At 37.2% G+C, this 25,093-nt stretch overlaps 1 protein-coding gene across 1 annotated transcript in view; it reads left to right on the top strand.

The window, feature by feature from the left end:
- The window catches only part of AXDND1 (axonemal dynein light chain domain containing 1), an 88,323-nt gene that overhangs the window by 42,073 nt on the left and 21,157 nt on the right, over positions 1 to 25,093 (top strand). The window contains exons 13-20 of the mRNA XM_045811430.2: positions 484 to 585; positions 1,478 to 1,641; positions 2,921 to 2,993; positions 5,048 to 5,282; positions 9,316 to 9,517; positions 10,339 to 10,432; positions 15,370 to 15,569; positions 16,611 to 16,707. Of these exons, the coding sequence (XP_045667386.2) occupies positions 484 to 585; positions 1,478 to 1,641; positions 2,921 to 2,993; positions 5,048 to 5,282; positions 9,316 to 9,517; positions 10,339 to 10,432; positions 15,370 to 15,569; positions 16,611 to 16,707 (1,167 nt within the window). The remainder of the gene's footprint in view (positions 1 to 483; positions 586 to 1,477; positions 1,642 to 2,920; positions 2,994 to 5,047; positions 5,283 to 9,315; positions 9,518 to 10,338; positions 10,433 to 15,369; positions 15,570 to 16,610; positions 16,708 to 25,093) is intronic.

Raw genomic sequence — 25,093 nt, 5'->3', positions numbered from 1 at the left:
CAAAGTGAAAACTAGTTTCATCATCATATTGAGATGTTATTTGCCTTTTTCACTCTCATTTGCACAGGAGTGCCTAAAAATACTGTTTATGTTAACATATAATAGATTTATTGTTATGTTTAAGTGAATCAACAAATATATATTTTAAATAATTTCAGTTTTAAGTTTCAATACAGTGAATATCAAATAGGTATAATGCATATAACCAAAGCTCTTTGGAGTCTTCACTAATTTTTAAGAGTGTAAAGGGGTTTTGAGATCCGGTTGCTTGAGAACCTCTGCTATATATTTCAGTTTGATTCCAGTTTAGTAGTTTTAGAAAACATGAGTTTATGATTCAAATTAGCTCATGATTTAAACAAGAAATTGTGATTGAATTAATGATTCAAAGAAAAATTGATATATGAAATTGGTTTGGGTTTAGTAAATCACAGTGGTTTATTAACGTCTTAGATTCCTCATTGTAGTACTTTTTTCAAATAGGTAATTGAAAAAAATAGAGTCATATTGGCTAAAAGACTTTACCTCAATGAAAAAGGTTGGAATAAATATGCTAAGCATTTCATCATACTGCTGTCAACCAAGGTAACGTTCAATTCACTGATGTTATGGGAAAAGAGGCTCTAGCCTTTGAGGGTTGAAACTACAAGATGCCTTTCCTAAGTTTATAGATTAAATTTTAGATATAGTTCTGTATTTGTGCTTTATTGCGAGCAGAATGAAAAATCTAAGGAAATGTGAATAAATGTTCTTCTTTATATTTGTGTTCTAGCCTAATTAAAGCAATTTAAGCAATTTATCTAAGTTAATAATACTGTAAATGTTATTTATAGACTTATTCTATTTTTAGTATTTAAACTAAAAAAATGTAAGTAGCTGTGTTCATTGAAATAGTGGTATTCTTAATGCATTTTATGCAATTTTATGCAAAAATTCAATGAGCATACTTGGTTGAAAAGGAGAGAAGTGCCATTTAGTGTGTTTCTAGAGTCATACCATTTACACTAGTCATTTCATTTCATTCTTATAACAATCCTGTGAGATATATATTATGGTCTTTATTTTATGGGTAAGAAAAATTAATCCCAATAAATTAAATAACATCCCATAAGGTTACATAGCCAATAATTGGCTAAGGTTCACATTTGGTTTTGTTTGGCTTTGAAATTCCTGTTCTTTCCAATGTACCACACTACCTCCCATGAACATCTGTGGGGAAATTGGGCTCATGTTGCAAAGGAAAAATATCTTGTTTCCAATATTTTATGTACCATGGAAAATCCACCAGCAAAGGAACTGTGTAGTGTTACTGATGATATTTTGAAAGAGGAATATCTTTTCAATTTTGATCCATTTTCTATGGACGTCTCCAGTATTCCAATATTAATATACTAATTAATAGTATTAGTGTATGCTAATAAGTATTTGTTATGTGAATAAGTGAATGAGTCATTTGATTCCATGCGTTGTTATCTAGGACACTGCAGACCTTGCACTATTGCAGAAGTTGACACAGAAATGGAGAAGCTCAATGAATAAATTTAAAAAGGAAGTGGAACAAAATGAAGAGTCTACAAGGGAGAAATTGCAAACTATTAAGGATGGCCTTATCAAATGGCAGGAATTCTTCAGAAATGATGGGTGGGTCTACAAGAATCTTGTTTTTGATTATACTGTGTCATGTCTGATAACTCAGCCAATTCTTTCTCTCTTTTTCTCTGCCTGTCTTTTCTCTTGTGATGACTCTAACATTGATTTGGTTGGGCAACTAGCAGCCCTTCCAAGGTTACAGGCCTGCTAGGGGTTTTGTGGTTTCTAGTGCTAACCATCTCTATGGTCCAACCTGCTCCTTCTGCCCACCTGCTGCTGCCTCCATTCTGTTCAGCTGTTTTTCTTTTCTTTTTTTTCTCTTCTCTTCTCTTCTGTCTTCTTAAAATCACATCAGCTTATGTCGTTATTATTGGAGCCCCTGAATCTCTAGATGCATCTGCAGATTCTGTAGGGTAGTGCATATGCAGAGAAATAGAATTAGCGGGTGGCCATTATAAGGTGATTGATTTTGATTGGATGTTATATTTTGTAACAGAGAAATCTGACATGGACAAGATTGCCTATAAGGTAGTTAAGTCAAGGTAGAATGATTAAATTGCAGCCAAAGTTAGTGGGAATCTGGACTTTGAATGCAGGCTTGATTCTGTGACTTCTAAGGTTTTTTTTTTTTTTTTATTACTTTAAGATGCTTTGTCTATTGAGGAAACAAACATGTAGGTACCATTTCCATTTCAAATTGAGGACAATGGTTTTGGTTTTTCAGATCCTCTAAGGTTTCCGAGTTAGCGGAGTTGGAAGTTCTGGAAGCTGAAGCTGGTACATATCCAAGCTGTGGGCTGCTGCCATCCCTGTTTCAACTGTTTGCTGACTCTTAGCTTGGAGGAGAGCGCCGGTGGGGCAGGGATTCTCATTTCTCTTTCTCTTCAGAAACTTCTATCAAGAGCTTTCTCCCTGTGAGACTTCAGAGATATTAAAGGAAACTTTCTTACCAAAAGTTGGGGCCCCTGACCTAAATGTTGAGTCTTAATTATTCATTAGGCTTCCCTCCTATTTATAAATTGTTTTGTCTGCTGTATTCATCAGGAATTACTCTTAAGATGATCTAATTTTGGATGGCAAAGACCCAGAGACCACCCTTTTAATTCTTGCATGTCCTCTGACCCTGTAACTTGATTGCTCAGGGCTGGTTGGAGGCTGAAATTATATTTACATTTGCAGATTTTAAGATGAATGCCTATGAGGATGGAAGGCATGTTTGAAAATCAGTCAGGAGAAACCTAATATTGTTCTATAGTGTATGGACTCATGACTTTCTTTGTTTATCCATCATTCTGAGATCCTGCTTTGCTCCTTTTCCTTCTTGCAATAGAAAAGAAATTTCGTCTCCCAGTAAAGAAAATATACTCGAATCAGTTATTCCAGACTTCAAGCAGTGGCAAAAGGTAAGACTTTCCAATAAACTGTTTGGTAATCAAAATTCTGTTTGTAAACTTGCCACTCGTCACCTACAACTGAGTCACACCTCATCCTTTCAAAATGCCATACTGCGTTTTATGAAAGACAAAGAAAACAGCAAGATTCCAGGAGCTTTTAAAAATACTCTTAAATATTTTATTTTCAGTTCTATTTTAGATTTTTGAGGCAAATAAAGTTAGGCTGCCAGGTAAAACTGGGAAAAAATACTTGGGTGGCAGTGAGGGTAGTTCTGAATCTCTCCTCTAATTGTCAGATATAAGTGACATTTGTGCCTCTCCTGTACCTGCCTTCTGTCTTAAGGACAACTTGGACTTTTAAACTTTATAACATCTTTTTAAAAACTTGTGGTACAGCATATACGTACCATCACATTTACCGTCTGTCATTTTTCAGTGTATTGTTCAGGGGCGTTAAGTAAATTTACATTGTTGTGCACCCACCACCACCATCCATGTCCAGAATTTTTTCATCATCTTAAACTGGAATTCTACCCATGAAACAAGAACCCCCTCTATTTCCTCCTCCCCCAGCCCCTGGCAACCACCATTCCACTTTCTGTCTCTCTAAATTTGACTATGCCAGACACCATATGTCTGGAATCACAGTATTTGTCCCTTTGCGATGGGCTTATTTCCTTTAGCATAATGTCCTTAAGGCTTATCTGCTTGGTCGCCTGTGTCAGGATTTCCTTCCTTTCAAAAGCTGGAGAATATTCCACTGTAGGTGTATATTACACTTTGTTTATTAATAACATCTTAAAAGAGTTTGAGCTTTGAAAATAGCTTCAATTAATCAAGTTACTATAATGTCATAGCAGTCTGACAAAGGAAAACATGTAAAATATTGAAATACCTCCAAAGCGAGTGTCAGACTCATGACCTGATGAAGTCTCCTCCAGATCCCAGGAAGCTGTTTTCTTGTCTTCTGGAAAGATGGGAGCAGAATATTCTCAGAATTGAAGATGTTTGTTGTCTTGTTTATATATAGCAGGTTTAGTGACTTTACTGTTTATCTGGCAATTTTGACATTGCATAGATAAGACTGAAAAAAAATCATGCTGCTTTATTTCATAGGAATAATAATAATCCGCATTCATTAAGCACTTACTGTGTCAGGCTGAAGGTGCTTTCCACACATTATAGTACTTACTCTTCATGGCAGCCACCGGACGTGGGTTTTATAATCCCCATCTCACAGATGTGAAAGGGAAGCTTAGAAATGTTAAGTCACTTGCCTAAGTTGTCTATAAATGGTAAGTGGTGGAGTCAGAATGAGTCCAGGTCTCTCCACCTCCAAAATCCTTGCCCTTAATTGCTCTGCTACATTGCTTCCCTGTACTGATTACTCTTTTTGAAGCATGGGAGATTCGTTTGCATTATCCGAGTCACAAATAGGTAAATTGCACTCTGTTATAGGACTTGGACTCTAGGCTAGACAAATAAAACATAGCATATATATTCTAGCAACTTTCCCAGTCCAGTGGGGATCATGTAAACAGATATGTGATATCCTCACCAAAGCAGGTAGCTCGGCTCTCTGGTCCGTATTTGCTTGTCATTCATTTTTACCTATACGGCATTTAAAATAATTATTTTCCTCTGGTAAAATATGGGTTATCTTACAGGGTATTATAATTAATTTAAATTCACTTTAATTTTTTTTAAAGATTTTGTTTATTTATTTGATATAGAGAGAAAGCACAAGCAGAGGGAGTGGCAGGCAGAGGGAGAGGGAGAAGCAAGCTCCCTGCTAAGCAGGGAGCCTGAGGCAGGGCTTGATCCCAGGATTCTGGGATCATGACCTAAGCTGAAGGCAGATGCTTAACTGACTGAGCCACCCAGCTGCCCCCACTTTAATTTTGAAAATAAAATTATGTCATATGAAAAAATTGTATGAGCAAATAATAATAGGGTATATAACTAAAATAATTGGCCATCATTGGGAAATAAAGATCTGGGTAGACTCTGATGAATCATTAGTGAATAATAGTCTAATTTCCTCACCCCGTTTCATTCTCTAGATGTTGAATGAAGATAAAGACAAGTATACTGGGGATTTGCTAGTGTCAAAATATGATTCTCTCAAGATTATTAAACATTTACAGGAAAACTGGACAGATGTTGGGTTTGCGATATTGAATCGCCATAAAAGTATGGAGGGGGAGATGCCACCAGAGCAACAGCACATGAAGGAAATTGCAAAAACCATAGGAAGACTCTACAAAGATTTTGAAATAAGAATAAATGGGGATAATGGTAAGAAAGAAACAATGACATGTTGCTTGACATTATAAAGCATTTTAATAGTGATTATTATTTGTAATACAAGTAATATTTAAAATCTAAATAATGTTACATATGGGTTTTTTTTTTTTAAGATTTTATTTATTTATTTGACAGAGAGCGAGTACATAAGCGGGGGAATGGGAGAGGGAGAAGCAGGCTCCCTGTTGAGCAGGGAGCCCGATGTGGGGGCTCGATCAGGACCCTGGATCACTTGGGATCACGCCCTGGGCCAAAGGCAGACGCTTAACCGACTGAGCCACTCAGGTGCCCTGTTACGTATGGTTTTAAAAATCAAGCAAAATAAAGCATTGAGTACTGCTTTTTCTTTTTCTTTTTTTCTTTTTCTTTTTTTTTTTTTTTTAAGATTTTTTATTTATTTATTCGACAGAGATAGAGACAGCCAGCGAGAGAGGGAACACAAGCAGGGGGAGTGGGAGAGGAAGAAGCAGGCTCATAGCAGAGGAGCCTGATGTGGGGCTCGATCCCACAACGCCGGGATCACGTCCTGAGCCGAAGGCAGACGCTCTACCGCTGTGCCACCCAGGCGCCCCTCTTTTTTTCTTTTTTAATCAGGGAGAGAGATAGAGAGAGCACACAAGCAGGGGGAGCAGCAGGCAGAGGGAGATGCAGGCTCCCAGCTGAGCAAGGAACCTGATGTGGGACTCGATCTCAGGACCTTAGGATCATGACTTAAGCCTAAGGCACATGCTTAACTAGCTGAGCCATCCAGCTGCCCCTGTGTTGTTTCCACTTTTTAGCCATTATGAATAATGGTAATATAAACATTTGTTTACACATTTCTGTGTGGAAATATGTTTTCATTTCTCTCAGGTGTATATCTAGGAGTAAAATTGTTGGTCAAGTAGTAACTCTATCTTTAAGTTTTTGAGGACTGTCACACTGTTTTCAAAGAGGCCGGATCATCTTATTTATTTTTTATTTTTTAATTTTTTAAAAATAATTTATTTATTTGAGAGAGAGAGAGAGAGCACAAGTGGGGTGAGGGTCAGAGGGAGAAACAGGCTCCCCGCTGAGCTGGGAGCCCAGTTTGGGACTTCATCGCGGGACTCTGGGATCATGACCCAAGCCGAAGGCAGATGCTTAACGACTGAGCCACCCAGGTGCCCAAGGCCTGATCACTTTAAAACCCACCCCCAGTGTATGAGGGCTCTGATTTCTCCACATCCTTGCCATCACTTGTTATTTGACTTTTTGATTCTAGCCATACCAGTGGGTGTGTAGTAGTATCGCATTATGGCTTTGATTCATGTTTTTCTGATCACTACTATGTTGAGCATCTTTTCGAGGCTTATTAGCCATTTGTATATCTTCTTTGGAGAAATGTCTATCCAAATCCTTTGTCTGTGTTTTAACTGGGTTTTTTGTCTTTCTGTTATTGAGTTGTTAGAGTTCTTTATATACTCTAGATAAAGTGTTTTTTTTTTCAGATATATGAACTGTAAATATTTTCTTACTCTTGGGCTGTTTTTTCATTTTTTTTATTGTGTCCTTTGCAGTGCAAAAATTTTAAATTTTGATGAAGTCTAATTTATCTATTTTTTTTCTTTTTTTGTTTGTGCTTTCAGTGCCATGTCTTTGAATCCCTTGACAAATTTAAAGTCATGAAGTTTATTCTTACGTGTTCATCTAAGACTTTTGTAGTTTTTGCTCTTATATTATGGTATTTGCCCATTTTGAGTTAATTTTTGTATATAGTGTGAGGTAAAGGCTTCTTTTGCATGTGGATATTCAGTTACACCTCTACCATTTGTTAGAAAGACCATATTTTCCACATTTAATGGTCTTGACACTCTTGTTAAAAATTAGTTGACCATACATGTTTGGGTTTATTTTTGGACTTTGAGTTCTATTCCATTGATCTGGATGTCTGTCCTTGTGCCAGTACCAACTGTCTCGATTACCGTTGCTTTGTGGTAGATTACTGCCTGTTTTCTTCTAGGAGTTTTATGGCTTCAGGTCTTACATTTACTCTTTAATCATTTTGTGTTTATTTTTGCGTATGGTGTAAGACAATTGTCCAATTTCATTCTTTTGCATGCAGCTGTCCATTTTTCCCAGCACCATTTATAGGAGACTGTCTTTTCCCCATCATATATACTTGCCTCCTTTGTCATAGATTAATTGACCATGTAAGTGTGGGTGTACTTCTGGGCTTTCTATTCTGCTCACAGTTAATTTTAAAGTCTGTGCCTGATAATTCGGTACTATCTGGTTCTCCTATAGGTCTTTTTAAATTGTCTGTATTTTGTCTTGACTTTTAAGAGTCAATTATTTTCATATTCCTGACGGTTTCTTATTGATGTTGGACGTTGTGTGTGAGAAATTCTAAAGATAATTTGAGACTCTGGATGATACTGTATTTCATGAGAATGATGACTTTACTCACTGCGTCATGTGTTACTTAAGAATCCTTCCCAGTGATGGGGCGCCTGGGTGGCTCAGTCGTTAAGCGTCTGCCTTCGGCTCACGGCATGATCCCAGCGTTCTGGGATCGAGCCCTGCATCAGGCTCCTCCGATGGGAGCCTGCTTCTTCCTTTCCCACTGCCCCTGCTTGTGTGTTCCCTCTTTCGCTGGCTGTCTCTCTCTCTGTCAAATAAATAAATTAAAAAAAAAAAAAAAAAAGAATCCTTCCCAGCGAGGCTGCCTGGCTGGCTCAGTCGGTAGAGCATGTGACTCTTGATTTCAGGGTCATGAGTTCAAGCCCATGTTGGGCATGGAGCCTACTTAAATTAAAAAAAAAAAAAAAAAAAAATCCTTCCCAGTGAAGTGTTTAGGCAACCCTCGTCCATTGACTGGCACTGTTGTTCAACATAAAACTACTTCCATTGGGAAAACACAATCTTACTATAGCATCAGTAATGTAGTTAGAGATAAGATGCTAATACTTCCCCATGAAAATATATGGTGGGCAGAGAAAAAAATGAAATAGTAAAATGGTTTAGAATAAATGAGGAAGTCAAAATGATGAATGATAGTGAAATTAACAGATCATTTTGAATACTCATAAGAGATCAAAGTTTACTGATGAAGGCAGTAAAATATTTTCATCAAGGACAGAAGAAGTTTGCTTTTTAATTATTTCTCTTTATAAATTTCTAAGATGGGAGCATTTCTTTTTTTTTTAAGATTTTATTTATTTATTTATTTATTTATTTATTTGAGAGAGAAGGAGAACACAGAGGGAGAGTGAGAGGGAGAAGGGGAGAAGCAGACTCCCTGCTGAGCAGAGAGCCTAATGTGGGACTCAATCCCAGGACCCTGGGATCATGACTTGAACCGAAGGCAGACACTTAAATGACTGAGCCACCCAGGTGCCCCTAAGATGGGAGCATTTCATCTCTTATTTTGCAAATGAGATAAGACAAAGGTATAGAGAGGGTATTTTGCCATGATTTCACAGTCAAAGATTAGGATCCAGACTCAATCCTTGTTCAGACCAAAACTATAAGCTTCATGAAAACCTAAACAATGACCTAAAAAATGACGCAAGTACTATTCTCATTTCTGTTATTAACTATCCTATAATCACAAAGAAGTTGTTTATCATCATTGTCTTCTTAACAAAATGATTAAGTGAATTAATGCCTATTATAGAAAACTGTAATTTGTGGTTTCTGAGTTTAATGCATTTGGTTTTCAGCTGAGAAGACAAGAAACTTAAGAAAATCAATTAAAATTAAAATTAATTAAAATTTCTCTTACGAATTTTGTACCAGGATCACAGTAAACCTCTGGTTTATTATAAAACTTATTTATCAAATAAATAGTCCATCAGTCAGAAAAGCACTGACTGCACTGTGCTTATTCATGAAACATTTGTTTAAGAACTACTCTTTGCAAGATTCTCTGCTAGGCAAACTGTAGGATAATAAAAAGATGAAAAGAAGATATGCCCCTGCCCTTTAGTATTTTTGTAATTTATTATTGCAATGGTAGACTTATGAATACTTTTAAAAGTTAGTACTTTTCTCACTTTTCTAGGTATCTCTAAAATTCTTTCAAGTTTGGTTAGTTCTCTAGAATTCTGTTCTTTCAAGTTGGCAAATGCTCTGGAGTTCCCTGAAATGCTTCAGGAAGAATGGGAAGGACTTAATGAAAAAGTTAATGTAATGAAATCTCAGTTGGATGCATCGATAAATGTTATTGGTACCGTTCCTCAGTATATGGATGTGGATTCTGGCCTGTAAGTTCCCATAGCTTTCTGCTGGACAGAAGGGAATCCCCACTTCTAGGCTGCATTTTCCCAGTACCTAGCCTCAGCAACAGGAGACTGGGGTCACATAGGAAGTCTTGGAAGTCCTTTGCCTCCCAGGAAGAGAGCCCTCTGAGTGGGAGCTGGAGGGGGAGGGAGGGAGGGATTTCTGTGTTCTTGGCTGTAGTAGTCTAGAGTGGAGTTTCGGCCTCCCTGAGCTGAGAGCGGCAAGAGGGGGAGTAGTCTAGTTTTAAATACTAGGCTCTTCTTGCCTTTCTTATTGAATTTTCATAGATTGTCTTGAACACACGTTTCTTCAGTTGCTCTTTGGCCTTAGGACGTTTGCAGAGGCTTTCACTGTTTTAGTTTAGTTTCGTTTTTTAAATAATTCTCACCAGCTTCACTGGGGGGCGTGAATCAACTTTGCTCCTCACACTTTCATGTTGGAAATTGATCTCTTGAGAATTTAAAGTTCATTCTTCTCACTTTGTGGTCTCACTGCCTAGAAGTGAATGTAAAGGGTATAAGTGTGAGTTTTTACAGTACAGAACTAGCACTGAAGGTAAGATCTATGTTGTCCAAAGTGCATCATGCCAGTTGCTACCTGCCCAGGGTCGGGAAGGCTGTGATAGGGAGGAAGTCAATATACCAGGTAATTCAGGGCTTTGATTCCCCTTTCCCTGAATTCCCAAATAGTTGTCAACACCTACATTTCCTAGGCCTGGACAAATAAAACCCTTTCTTTTAGCTGATAGTTAGACTTTTACACTCTAAGCATATCTTATATTTATTTTACTTGATTTTTCCTTCAGGGTACTCCAAGCACAAATATTTAACATGATTCAACAATGGCTTTTGAAGCTAGGCAATGAGATTAACAATGGTAACATTGAACTTCAGCGCCACGTATGTACTTGTAGGGGTTTGTGAAATTATATTTTGCCTTGGCTGGGAGTTTTCTTCAAGGAAAGGCTAGGTCATGCCTATCCAACTGAAGCAGGAAGTTAGGAGGGCGAAATGGGAACTTCTGTGATATAATTACTCAAATGATTTGCAGGGATTTTTAAATGTAGTATGTTCCTGCATTTGAAATGAAGTTTCAGAGATGATCAAAAGTTTTGAGTTCTAATTATTATCTTTAGTCTTTACTCAGTAGACTGATTTTTCCCTCTAAATAGTATTAATCTGGAATGTGAACATTTTAAGGATTTATGTTGGTGCTCCTGCCTGGCTGAAGGATGACAGAAACATGATATTAGGAAGAAACACAAGATGCCACAATACTATTAGTCTATAATTTTTAGAACAAATAGAATTGTTCTGCAATTCTGAAGAACTGAACTTGTGAACTTTTTTTTTTTAAAGATTTATTTATTTATTTTAGAGAGAGAGAGCACACACATGAGCAGGGGGAGGGCAGGGGGAGAGAGAGAGAGAATCTCAAGCAGACTCCCTGCTTAGCACAGAGCCAGACATGGGGATGGATCTCACGGCCCTGAGATCATGACCTGAGCCAAAATCAAGAGCCAGACAGTCAACTGACTGAGCCACCCCTCAACCTGTGGACTTCTTAACCAGCACAACATGAAATAATAATTTCCAAAGGCATGGTTTACTACATTTACTTCTACCACGTAGTCTTAATTATAATCTAGAGTTACACAGGAATCTCTTATTGTAATTAAACTTAGTTTGCAAATATTTGATCTTACAAAATCGGTAAAATGAACTTAATTCACTTAAATATTGCTTAAATTAGAAATTTGAGGAGCGCCTGGGTGGCTCAGTCAGTTAAGCGGCTGTCTTCAGCTCAGGTCATGATCCCAAGGTCCTGGGATGGACCCCTGTGACTGGCTCCCAGCTTGGTGGGGAGTCTGCTTCTCCCTCTGCCTCCCTCCCCCCACTCTGTTTACTTCTCTCTTGGTCTCTTTCTCTCAAATAAATAAATACAATCTTTTTTTTAAAAAAAAGGAATTTGAAAGGCAGAGACTGTGATGTAATATGGGAATGCTATTTACAAAGCATTACATTATATCACAATCTATGAATATATTGTAAACATATAGACACCAAGAGTTGAGGAGCAAATATATAAAGACTAGAAGAATGAACCAGGAGATCCCCAGACTTAGGAGAAATTTCTATAACGTGGAAGACAACCAAAATTAAGAAAAAGGGTAGCAGAGTACACATAATGAGACTAAATAAATACTTAATGAAGTAAGGAAGAACATTCCAGCATTGGTGTCTTATGGTATTGCTACATTAACCCCTTCTTTGGTAAATACTCCGTTTACTATTGGGTGTTTATCTCCATGGAATCATTTACTCAATTTTTTATATTATGGATTTCTCTTTATAATACAGCGTTATTTAGAAAGTGCCTTAATATAGCTCTATTTTAACACCACATGATGATATTATAATTAAAGTGCATAGAAAACTTGCAAGATTATTAATTCCTTGAGGAACTGTGTATATCCATATTAACTGCTATAACTATTTAAAAATGAAAAAGCTTGCTTTTTTTCCACCCACCATTCATTTTCCTTTCTGATTCATTTTCTTACCTTCAGTTTTGTTTTGTTTTTTCCTTTACGTAGGAACTCCATCTACTCTGTGCTGCTTGACAGGCTAAAACACTGATCCTCACACCCTTTTCACCACGTGTCTGTATCAGCAAAAAAACCTTTGTCGTTCCTAACTTATGTGTATAAAACACATACAAACAGTGAAACAGGATGAAGTAAACAATGCTTTAAGATAAATTTTAGTGATAGTTAAAAAACTGATGTGAGTGAATAGGCTTCATAATTTTTTATAATCACAAGTTAAGACTTAGTGATAAAGTCCTTTGAAGGTCAGCTTCAGCTCTAGCTTTTAAGAACTGTCATTCTGAAATGACAGCTCACAAAGAAACACGAATTGAAATTGAAGAAGTGCGTTATTAACTATATTTATTAAATAATACTACTCATCCTTTAATTCCATCAGTGTTATGCAAGGGTTTCTATTAAATTGACTAGTAAAATTTTCCCTCTCCTGTAATGTCATTCAGTTGTTCTTGCTGACATTAGACGATGGAGCACTTCTACGTTTTAGGAAAAGATTCTCAGCCAGCTGAAACACTTTAATTGTAAGATTTTAGAACAATTAGACACTTATTTCCAGATTTTCAAGTGTATAAGTTTGAAAGTTTTAAAAAGCAAGCTATGCCTCATTGTTAGCAGCAAAATCATACCAAGATGGAAATTCTTCTTATCCATTTTAAAATGACCTGTCCATAATATGAATTTCTCTGACTCATTATTAAACATCACTTATATTTTGAAAGGACAAATTAAATATGATTTTAAAAAATCAGCTAGAAGGTGGCTAAGTATCTACTTGTCATCCCTGACAAGATTAGTGAATTTGGAACAAGTCTTTTCATAAAAGAAAATCGCTTAATTCATTAAAATTTCTCTTACGAATTTTGTACCAGGATCACAGTAAACCTCTGGTTTATTATAAAACTTATCATACGTACTCTCTATCTAATTACAAAGAATGCTTTCATATCTTTGAGAAAGTAAAAGATATACTTTTGTGTTTCATTTGATTCTAATTTTAAATTCTCCTATGAACTCTTGCATGCCCTAGATTCTACCATTTAATCTCTCCAATATAACTCTAAAATAAAGATAACATGTTTCTGTTTGTTTATTAGGGATGGTTCAAGGATTGATTAATATTTTATGTAAGTACAAATGAGTCTTTCAATGAGAGTATAATCCAGGCCATTGGTATAGGAAAGAACAGTTAGGAATGTATTTACTTTGAGAAGCAGCAGGGGCATAGTTTGTGAATGTGGGGGGAAAAACCTTAGAAATGGGATAGCAGTCTTTTTAAACCATTCCTCAGGAAGAATTGCCCTTTTCCTGATGTGTTAATTAAGGTGTAAAAATACATTCCTTAACACTGCTTTAGGTCATTAACAACCTTTCCTTCTGAGGCGGGGAGCTTGGGTTTTACTACCAGATGGGCTACCAAGTTTGATTTTTATTTGTCCATTTAACAAACATCTATTAAGCACTTAATTCTTTGCCAAGTACTGTGTGTGGTTTTGAGGGATAAAATGATGGCCCGTGTGTTAAAGAGACGGACAGGCTAATTGAGGTCACAGACCGTTGTAATAGAAATGTACCAAGTACCATAGAAATGTGGGGAAAGGAGCAAATTAAAGCCAGTGGAAGTTAAAAACCCTTCTCAGAGTAGGTCATGTTTAAGCCTAGAGAAGAGTACTGAGGAACTCACCAACAGAGAAAGGGCATAGAGCATTTGAAGAGTATGGTGTGCTTGCCGTTTGCATTTCGTGAAGTTTTCTGCGTTTGATTTCTGGGTCCCAGCCTCTGCAAATAGCATAATGCAGAGGTTCCCAAGCTTAACTGCTTGCTGCCCTTTGTGCCTCAGTATTTCATACTCCTAAAAGAAAGACCTCAGAGTCCAGTTGATTAAGTAGGTAGGTTCAAACAACTTTCTAAATGTTTCTGTCCTAGTAACTTAGAAACTGTTTGAAAAAGTAGCACATGTTAAAACAGTTAAAAAAGGAGGCATTAGACTGGGGTAGCTCTGGTGCCCATGGTAGCCTCTATAAACGAACGAAAGCCAGAGTCCACGCACTTGAGTCTAAGAAAACAAAACTCAGGAACTAATCATAATCAACCAGATGTTCTTGATTACGAGAAAATGAAACTCAAGAACAACTATCACAACAGCCAAAGAATGAAATTTCCCCAAAAAAGGCCAACATTTGAGTCAGAGTCTATTATAAATAATTTCTTTGCTCTGCCTTAGCATCTTCTCTATTAAAATCTTTTTCCTGGCCCCGCCTGCAGGCCCCTAACTGTTTTTTTGGTTTTGATGCTGCCTGATTTCTAATCACTTACTCAAATAAGCTTTGTAAAATTTAATGTATTTTTTAAATTTATTTTTTAAAAAATTATTTATTTTGTCAGAGACATAGATCGAGTGAGCACAAGCAAGGGAGCGGCAGGCAGAGGGAAAAGCAGGCTCCCCACTGAGAAAGGAGCCCAATGCGGGACTCGATTCCAGGACCCCAGGATACTGACCTGAGCCAAAGGCAGATGCTTAACTGCCCAAGCCACCCAGGCATCCCTAAAATTAAATGTCTTAATTTAACTTATTAGATGTACATACATTGAAAAGAAAAAGAACCTTTTATTTTATTCTCCTCTAATCAAAATTATTTACCAATGGAACGTATGTACTTGGGCACTGTACAACTTCTCTAACCTTGGAACCAGGTTGGACAGTGCCACCGTCAGTGCTTGTTGTACCTTGATTTTCCAAGTACTTGTTTTTTGTTTTTGTTTTTGTTTTTTTACTACACAACCATCAATAAAACCAGCTTTGCAAAGGTAAGATGCCATTAGAAGTGATACGGTGCGTCTAATGTTGGAACTGTGAACCATGTCACATTCGTGCTGTGCTGATAGATGTCACACATCACTGTTACTTCCCTCAAGAGTTTAAAATCCCATGGCATCCTTGAGAGTTTGCTGCAGAGCCCTTTGATGCCTTGGTACACAATTGGGGAACTGCAGTTTTAATGGGTTAATACCCTTGACCAAGCTACAGAGGCGGAGGGTAGTTTAATGTAGTATAGTGAGCAACAGAAACTAAGGTTACCCTAGCTGAGTAGTGATGATTTGATGTCATTAAGAATGAGAGTGTTGTTAAAAGTTGGGCACTGGTGTGATTTCTATTTTAAAATTTGGTATGGTTTTCACTGTTTGATTTATTTAAAATGGGTCATTTGTATTGTAATCATTTTTTAACAGATGGATGAATTGCATATATCTATGATCCAGTGGATGGTAAGCTTGCTGATTTTAATGGTGCCTGACTTTACTGACCAAAACACTCTCCCAAATTTGAGGAAGGAAAGTGCTGAGAAACACGATCTAGGAGTTGCAAAGTTAGAGCTAGACGCGATTGCGCTGGCCAGAAAGTTGGCGCAATATTCCAGCTATTTGAGCAGGTGAAACTATCTGGTTGTTTTATTACTGTCTTTTTGAAGATTAAATGTGACATAAAGCAGAGGGGATAAGGCCAGGGAGGTAGCAGCAATAAGGGACTGTTTTAAAACCTTGAAAGAAATGCTAGTTTTTCTAGTTTTTAAACTAGTTTCAACACTGCCCAATTGAAATACATGATTTTAGTGTTTTCCCAATGGTTTTAGAATTCTTTTGAACACAATGTTACCATAGGTATGGTGGGAAGTATGTATGTGTATATATATATGTGTGTGTGTGTATATATATATATATACATATATATATACGGGAGTGAGAATTAGTAAAAAGAAAACCTAATTAACCCAAAAAGGCCCACTTGCTTGCACTAATAAGATATATCTTGCATGTTTGCACATACTGGGGAGCATTTATGAAGAAGCTTGTACTTCTGTGTCATTCCATGCAAAACTGAATGTACACTTATATCTCACTAAATATGTTTGGTTTCACTGAACACCAACTGAAACATCTCTTTTTTAAAAATTTTATTTATTATTTTATTATCTATTTGAGAGAGAGAGCAAGAGTGGGCAGAGGGAAAGGGAGAGGGAGAAACAAGCTGAGCAGGGAGCCTGATGCAGGGCTCCATCCCAGGACCCTGAGTTGACCTGAGTTGAAGGCACGTGCTTAACCAACAGAGCTACCCAGGTGCCCCCAAAACATTTCTTAAAAAAATTCCAACTGAAAAACCGTCATATCTGAAAAACTAGAAGTTTCCTACCAAATAAAAATGAAGTCTGAAAAATTATAATTTATTAACTAGGAAGTATGTGTCACTAGGATTGCTTCAAATTCAGGAAGTAGCTTTTATGATCTAGCCTTCATTTCCATTCAGTGTTACCAATGGTCAAGAGTGAAAGGAATGGAGGGTGAGAAACTGAGAGACAGATTATTCTCAACAGTTTAATTATTATGGTAAACTTCCACTGTATCAGGATTTAAAACACTTAGAAGAGGAACCAACAATAATAGGTCATGCTATGTGTGTGCTTTTTTCCCCCCAGTTGTTGCAAAGGGCTGGTGACAGCTATGGCTCTGAATAAAGCAGGTCACTTAGAAAAAAATCCTGCTAAAGAACTTCAGGAGCTGAATGAGATGAAGGTAATAACACTATCTTCCCCTTACTTTTGTTTCGTTTGTTTTTAGCAGACTTCTTAGGTTGACTTGATTTACAACGAACTACACATATTTAAAGTATACAATCTGATAATTTCTAAGTTATGGATACACCCATAAAATGATTATGACGATTAAAAAAAGGAAAATTATCGAACACATTCAAAGTTTCCTTGTACCCCTTTGTCATTTCTCCTTCTAGCCTCATCCCCTCCCCAGGCAATGTCTGATCCACTTTCTAACACCAAAGATTATTCTTCATTTTCTAGAATTTATATAAATAGAATTACACAGAACGTACACTTTTTTGGTCTGCCTTCTTTGACGAGGCATAATTATTTTGAGATTCACACACACTGCTGCTTTGATTAAAAGCTCATGCTTTTTTAGTGCTGCGTAGTATTTCATTATAGAGATATATACTATTTATCCATTCTCTGTTGATGGGCATTTGGATTGTTGCCGGTTTTGATGATTACAAACAAAGCTTCAATGCATATTCATGTACATATGTATTGCTTTCATTTCTCTTGAGCAAATATCTAGGAATGGAATGTCTAAGTCACATGGTATATGTGTGTGTTTAACTTTTTAAGAAACTGTCAAACTGTCTTCCAAAATAGTTAAGCCATTTTCCGCTCCTGCCAGCAGTGTATGAATGTTGCAGTTGCTTCACTGCCTCACCAACTTGATATGGTCTGCCATCCACAGTGGGTATTATTCTGGGCATTCTATTGTGTTCTGTTATGAAACTGTCTTGAATACTAAAATTTTTTAATTTTTGAAATTCAGTAGTGTATCCTCCAATTTTTTTTTCCCCAAAGATTTATTTACTTGAGAGAGTGAGCGAGAGAAAACAGGAGCTGGGGAAGGAGCAGAGGGAGAGGGAGAAGCAGGCTCCCTGCTGAGCAGGGAGCCCTACGTGGGACTCGATCCCAGGATTCTGGGATCATGACCTGAGCTGAAGGCAGACACTTAACTGACTGAGCCACCCAGGTGTCCCTGTTGTTCTTTTTCAAAATTGAGCAGGCCATTCTAGGTCCTTTTCTTTCCATATATGAAAACTTCAAAATTAGCTTATCAATTTCTCCAAAAAACCCTGTTGGGATTTTGATTGTGATTATATTTTATCTATTGATCAATTTGTGAAGAATTCACATCCTGACAGTATTGAGTCTTTGGATCTGTGAAGATGGTATATTTCTTCATTGACTTAAGTCCTTTATTTCTTTCAACAATGTTTTATTGTGTACAGGTCTTACACAACAGCTTTTAGTGTATAGGTCTTACAATCTTTTTTTTTCCTAAGATTTTATTTATTTATTTATTTGAGAGAGAGAGTGCATGAGAGAAAGAGCATGAGAAAGAGAGAGAGAGAGAGCACAAGCAGGGGGAGGAGTAGAGGGAGAAGCAGGCTCCCCGCTGAGCAGGGAGCTCAATTCGGGGCTTGATCTCAGGACCCTGGGATTGTGACCTGAGCCGAAGGTGGACGCTTAAACAGCCACCCAGGTGCCCCTACACATCTTTTGTCAGATTTATCCCCATGTAATACATATTTTGGTACTATTATAAGTGTTTCATTTTTTTAAAATGAGTGATTCATTTGTAATTTCAATTTCTGATTATTCATTGCTAATATATAGTTATAATTGATTTTTAAAAATATATTGATTTCATATCCTGTGACCTTGCGGAACTTACTTTTTTAAAGCAGTTTTTTTTCCCATTTAGTGTCTTTTAGACTTTTCATTGTTCACAGTCATGGCATCTGAAGACAGGAGCAGTCTTATCTCTTCCTTTCCAATCTGTATGCCTTTTATTTATTTTTCTTGCCTTTTGTAATACCTAGACTCTCCAGTACCAGTTTGAATAAAGGTGGTGAAAGCTGATATCTTTGCCTTGTCTGTCTTAGGGTAAAAGTATTTCTTCTGTCATCTTTAAGTATAACTGTGTCTGTAGGTGTTTCACAGATGCCCTTTATCATAAGGTTGAGAAAGTTCCTTTTTAGTCCATGTTTGCTGAAAAAACTTCTTAAAGATTTTTATTTATTTATTTATTTGAGGGGTCGGGGGTGGGGGAGAGCCAGTGTGTGGGCAGGGGCAGGGAGGAGCATAGGGGGTGGGAGAGGGAGGGGAAAGAATCCCAAGCCAACTCTGTCCTGAGCATAGAGCTCCATGTGGAGCTCGAGCTCCTGACCCTGAGATCATGACCTGGTTTCATGAGCTGAAACCAAGAGGCTAACGTTCAAATAACTGAGCCACCCAGGCATAAACTTTTTTAAAGTCAAAGATGAATGTTGTATTTTTTCAAATCCTTTTTTGCATCTAATGAGATGGTCATATGAGTTGTGTTTTTTAGTTTTTTAATATGGTGAATTCCAGTAGTACCCCCTTATCCACAGTTTCACTTTCCACCTTTTTGGTTACCCATGGCCAACACAGTCCAACACAGTAGGTGATCCTCCTGCTGATGTAGCATCACAACGTCAAGAGCAGCCTCATGCTGTCATACTGCCTCTGTCGTCTCATCATGTAGGCATTTTATCATCTCACATCGTCACAAGGAGGGTGAGTACAGTACAGTAAGATGTTGAGAGAGAGAGAGCACATTCACATACTTTTATTACAGTATATTGTTATAATTGTTCTGTTTTATTATTTGTTATTAATATCTTACTGTGTCCTTTATCGTACATATGTACATATAGGAAAAAACATAGTTTATATAGGGTTTGGTACTATCTGTGGTTTCAGGCATCCACTGGGGGTCTTGGAACATATCCCCCATGGATAAAGGGGCAACTAGTGTACGTTGATTGATTTTTGAACTGAACATTAAACCAAACTTGCATCCCTAGAATAAACCCCACTTGATCATAATGTATTATCTTTTTTGTATGTTGCAAAATTCAGTTTGTTAGTTTTGTTTAGAATCTTTGCATTGATGTTCATCGAGGGATATTGATTATGTGGTTTTGTTTTCTAATACCTTTGTTTGGTTTTGATATCAGGATAATGCTGGCCTTAGAATGAGTCTTCTTTTTTCTGAAACAATTTGTGTAGAATTGTCCATTATTTCTTCCTTAAATGTTTGGTAGAACTCATCAGTTAAGCTGTCTGGGCCCCGTGGGAAAATTATAAATTACAAAAATAGAGCAATTCAGTTAAAAGGCTATCTAATTTCCTCAACAGATTCAAAGAAATTTCTTTATTAGATATAAGGCTATGATTTTTTTCTTCTTGAGTGAGCTCAGTGGCTTTGGTTTTATAAGAAATTTGTGATTTCACCTCAGTTGTTTAGTTTATTGACATAGTTGTATTATTCTCCTATTATCCTTTTAATAATGATAGGATGTGCACAGTCTCCTTCCTCTTATTGAAAATTTGTGTCTTCTCTCTCTTTGTCCTCATCAGTCTACAAAAAGAGTTACCATTTCTCTTGATCTCAAAAACCAGCTTTTGGTCTCATTTGTTTGCTTTATTTTTCTGTTTTCTACTTCCTTAATTTCCAGCCTGGCCTTTATGATTTCCTTTTTTTCTACTTCTTTGTGTTTAATTTGCTCTTTCTTTTCTAGTTTCATAAGGTATAGCTGAGATCATGATTACCTGTTCATAGACAGTGGACCTGTCAAAGACAGTGGAATGGATAAAATATATTATGGTATATAAGGACTGGCATATAGGGTACAGGTAATATTCCTCTTTTCTGGCCTGTGTGATGTTTAGATGACTGTTCTTTTTTTTTTTTTTTTTTAAAGATTTTATTTATTTATGTGACAGAGAGACAGCCAGCGAGAGAGGGAACACAGCAGGGGGAGTGGGAGAGGAAGAAGCAGGCTCATAGCGGAGGAGCCCGATGTGGGACTCGATCCCGGTACGCCGGGATCACGCCCTGAACCGAAGGCAGACGCTTTAACGACTGCGCTACCCAGGCGCCCATAGATGACTGTTCTTACTAAATTCTACATATGTATTTCATGCCTTATATATGGGATAGGTCTCACTGTTTTTAAAAATTAGGTTGTAAAATATGTGCACCATCTTACTAATTTCAAAATCTCCAGGAGATGGATACTTTTCTAGGAAAATACAAATTAAGTAATATTAAAAAGGTAAAATTGGCCAATTTTCAGAGAGGAAATGGATGCATTGATTAAAAACAGAAAACAAAACAAAAAAAAACACTAAAAATTTACCCTGGACTCCATAGATAAGTGTTTTCAGAACAGGTAATCCCCATCCTATATAAAAATTTAAGAGCATAGATAATGACCAAAAGTTTTCCCAGTGTATTTCATATAGCTGGCAATGTTTTTAAAAAAATTCCAATAACTATAGGGGAAACAAACCTCATAAATATAGTTGCTGAATCCAAATTTTACCAAATTCTCATTCAGTAGAAAATTAAAATAAAGCACTGAATATTTAGGGTACATGTCAGGGGAGTAAGAATATTACACTACTTGAATGTGGTTATCGATAGATTTCACTTTTCATCTAGGAATTCAATGTCTCAGTTTTAATTTGGATTCTGGGAAAGCCTCTGTTTTTCACAACAGACTAATATGCCTCTGAACTGAACAATCTCTTGGAGCTTGTAGCCCTCACTGTGCATTTAGAAATGTGCTCACATCTGCTCAGGCCTGCTGAAACTAGCTTTTGCTGCTACCCACCCCCAGATGTGGTGGAGCTCTGCTACCCACCGCCAGATGTGGTGGAGCTCCTGGTCTGGGGAAGCTGGATCTGCCATAGATGGCAGTCAGGATTCATGAACCTGTTCTGCAGTATGGCTTAGTTCTCATTTGCTTAATCAGGGCTAGAGCTCTGTGAGCTGAGACCATGTTTCCAGTTAAGGGCAATTTCAAAATGAGGATTTCAGGATGTTTGAGGCGTACCTCCCCATTAAAGTTAAGACTATAGCAATATGTGGGGATATTGCTGTGAAGCGCCTTTTCTGAGAGGACCATGGGAGACCTGTATAAAACCACCCACCTCATGAAATTTTGTGGAAGCTTCATGCAATAAGCCATTTATTGCCTGCTCCACCCCAGACCATGACTAGAGGTCCATGACCTGACCATCTCTTTGAGAACCTACACTTTCCACCAGGCTACTTAGGTCTTCTGTTAAGCTGTTCCCCACTTACTAAACCATGAAGAGTGGAAGATGGTCCTCTAGAGAAGCCTCGTCTAACGTGGGTATCCTGTGATGCTGTGTGGCTTGTGCCATGTTCCAGCCACATTCCAGCCCTTGAAGAACAACATCTTGCCAACCTACTGGAGCGATGTTTGGATGATCTTAGTGATAGTTTCCCACAATATAATATTTCTTGGGCTCCTTTCCAATAAATGAGAGTTGCATGATACTGGACAGAATTCTGGAGTGGGAAACCTCTTAAGTAAGCATCTTTTGGATTTTGATCACTCTTACTGATGGTTCTTAATCAACTCTTCCACCATAGCTGCCTAGATAAATTACTTTTTTAAGAAGTCTTGGGGATTACCTACTTTCTCAAGACATTGAGATTGTCCAGCAACTAATAATTCTATTTACTTACCATCTGATCTTGGCATATCTTGATCCGGTCTGATTCTTAATAACTCCATTACCACCATAGTCTCACCACTAGTACCCTATAAAAGACAATCTCTTCTAATCTTTTCTTTCTCCTGCTTTTGATCCTCTACAATAGGCTTAACATTTAGGACCATCCCTTGCTTCCTAACTCCTTCTTTATCCCAGATGTGAATTTTAGTGCTTTTACTTTACACCAGACGCATTTATTGACACAGCTCTGAATTAGGCTTTATCAGAATTAAATAAGAGTATTGATGGAAGGAGATCTGTATGTTTTGATTAATAACAAAACTGGTCTAGAGTTGGTCAAAGGTGATGTTGAAGGTTTTGAAGGAAAACTTGCTTAACTCCATAGATTATAGTAACACTTTCATCAAAAGAATCCTACTGATTTTTTTTTTACCCCCATCAGAAGTCTTATGGCAGTATTCTCAATATCTGAGAAGTTTATAAGAAAATGACTAGTTTCTGGTTCACAGTATGCAAATTCAACTAGAAAATAGTTTATTTCTCATGAATGATGAATTAACTCTGAAGAAATAAGATTTCAAAAATATTGTTACTATTTTCAAAATTAACTAATTCTTTGTTCTAGGTAGAATCAAGTTAAATATTATATGCTTCAATTTTGTAGTTGGAAGGATCCTTAGGGGCAGTGGTGTGAAGGAGATTCACAATGGCAAGCAAGAGCTGACTGTGCACACCCATTCCCAGTTCCACATTTAGTGATAACATATTGAATTGATGAATACCATTGAAATTGCCATGCTGAGAGTGTGTATGCCATGGAAATCAGCAAATTCTACAAATTAGGACGCCCCACCCCACAAGATGGCTTTCGCCAGTTCTCTACTGCATAAGGGTCACCTATAGTAAACCAACAATCTCATTTTTTAAAAGATTTTATTAATTTATTTGGCAGAGAGAGAGAGCATAAGCAGGGTGAGTGGCAGGCAGATGGAGACGGAGAAGCAGGCTTTCCATTGAGCGGGGAGCCTGATGTGAGGTTTGATCCAAGGACCCCAAGATCATGACCTGAGTCGAAGGCAGATGCTTGCTTAACTGACCGTCACCCAGGCACCTGCAAACTCATTTGTTTTTAATACATAGAAGACTTTTAAGGATTTACTCAAGAAGTCAATTATATGAACTTAGGACTAGAACCCAATACTTTCACATCCCTTGTTTGATCCTCTTTCTGAAATGGAATAAGACAACATCCTAACCCTTGAATCAAGAATTGAAATTTATCAGTGACATGAACGAAGCTGTGCTAAACTTACTCTACCCCCATAGGCTTCAGTTTCCTTATTTAGAACATAAGGTTTTAGATTTGATTTCTAAAATTTTTTGGCTCTGACATTTCATAATAATTCCACAATTAAAATTAAGTCAATAATGAGAAAAATGTAAGACATATTACAGTTCTTTATGGTTGATTTCAGGAACCTAAAGTGGGTCATTGTTTCCCCACGCAGTACAGTTTTTTGATAGTTAAAATGACCAGATCTCCATCCCCAGAGAAGATAATGTTTCCTAGTTTCCTCTGCTGTCTCTTTTATACACTGAAGCCAGATCTTAGCTTTAAGAGATCTTGGTTAAGGGAATGTAGCATTATAGGTGGATGCGACCTGCTATAGACCTTTCCGGTATCTCGCTATTTAAGGGTGAGAACATCTTCCAAAACAGTGCTGCTCCCTCTTCTTCTTCTTCTTCCTCTTTTTTTTTTTTTTTAAATAGGCTCCACGCCCAGCATGGACCCCAGTGTGGGGCTTGAACTCATGACCCTGAGATCAAGACCTGAGCTGAGATGAAGAGTCAGATGCTTAACTGACTGAACTACCCAGGCACTGCCCCCAAAACAGTGCTCCCAATCTTTATTTACTCATTTTAATGTGGGCAGGGGAGTAATATTTTTGTAGTAGTTAGAAGTCCATACCACCCGGATTAGAGTCCAAATACCGTGTTTAGCTATATATATGACCTTGAGCAAGATGTTCAACTGCTCTGTTCTTCAGTTTCTTCATCTAAAAAACGAGAATAGTAGTAGTATATATTTCCGTTCTCATCACAAGAAAGAAAATTTTAACCATGTATGGTGACAGATATTCACTAGACTTATTTTAGTGATCATGTTGTAATATATACAAATATGAATCGTTAGGTCGTTCACCTGAAACTAATGTTATTTCTTTTTGTGTGTGTGTGTTTGTTTTGGGGTTAATCCATTTTTAAAATTTCTAAATTTTTTTAAATTAAATTTTTAATTCAATTCTAGTTAACATACAGTGTTACATTAGTTTCAGGTGTACGATATAGTGATTCAACACTTCCATATATAACCCGGTGCTCATCACAAGTGCCCCCCTTAATCCCTATCACCTATTTCACCTATTACCCCCACCCACCTCCCCTCTGGTAACTATCAGTTTGTTCTCAATGTAATGTTATTTCAGTTATACTTCGTAAAAAATAATAGCATATATTTCATACTGAAGATCAAATGAGTTACTATTGCACATGCTTAGAACAGAATCTGGCATATAATTAATGCCACGTAAATGCGGACTATTTTTATTATTATTGTTATGCAATCCCAGTTGACCTGGTCAGTTGCGAACCATTTGCTGGGACAGACTGCCCGTAATAAGTCCAGCAGTCTTTCTTCATCATGTTTTATGGCACTTCACTGCTCCTTGTCCCCATATGACCCAGATCTCAAACAAAGAGGTGATATGATTTTAGGTCTGTATTCATAGAGAATCATTTCTGCACAAATCTTCGAACTGAAGATT

Source organism: Ursus americanus, chromosome 2 (genome assembly GCF_024610735.1).
Source record: "Ursus americanus isolate L20-20 chromosome 2, mUrsAme1.1.p, whole genome shotgun sequence".
NCBI classification, from domain to species: domain Eukaryota; kingdom Metazoa; phylum Chordata; class Mammalia; order Carnivora; family Ursidae; genus Ursus; species Ursus americanus.
This window is presented reverse-complemented; position numbering and strand designations above follow the sequence as displayed.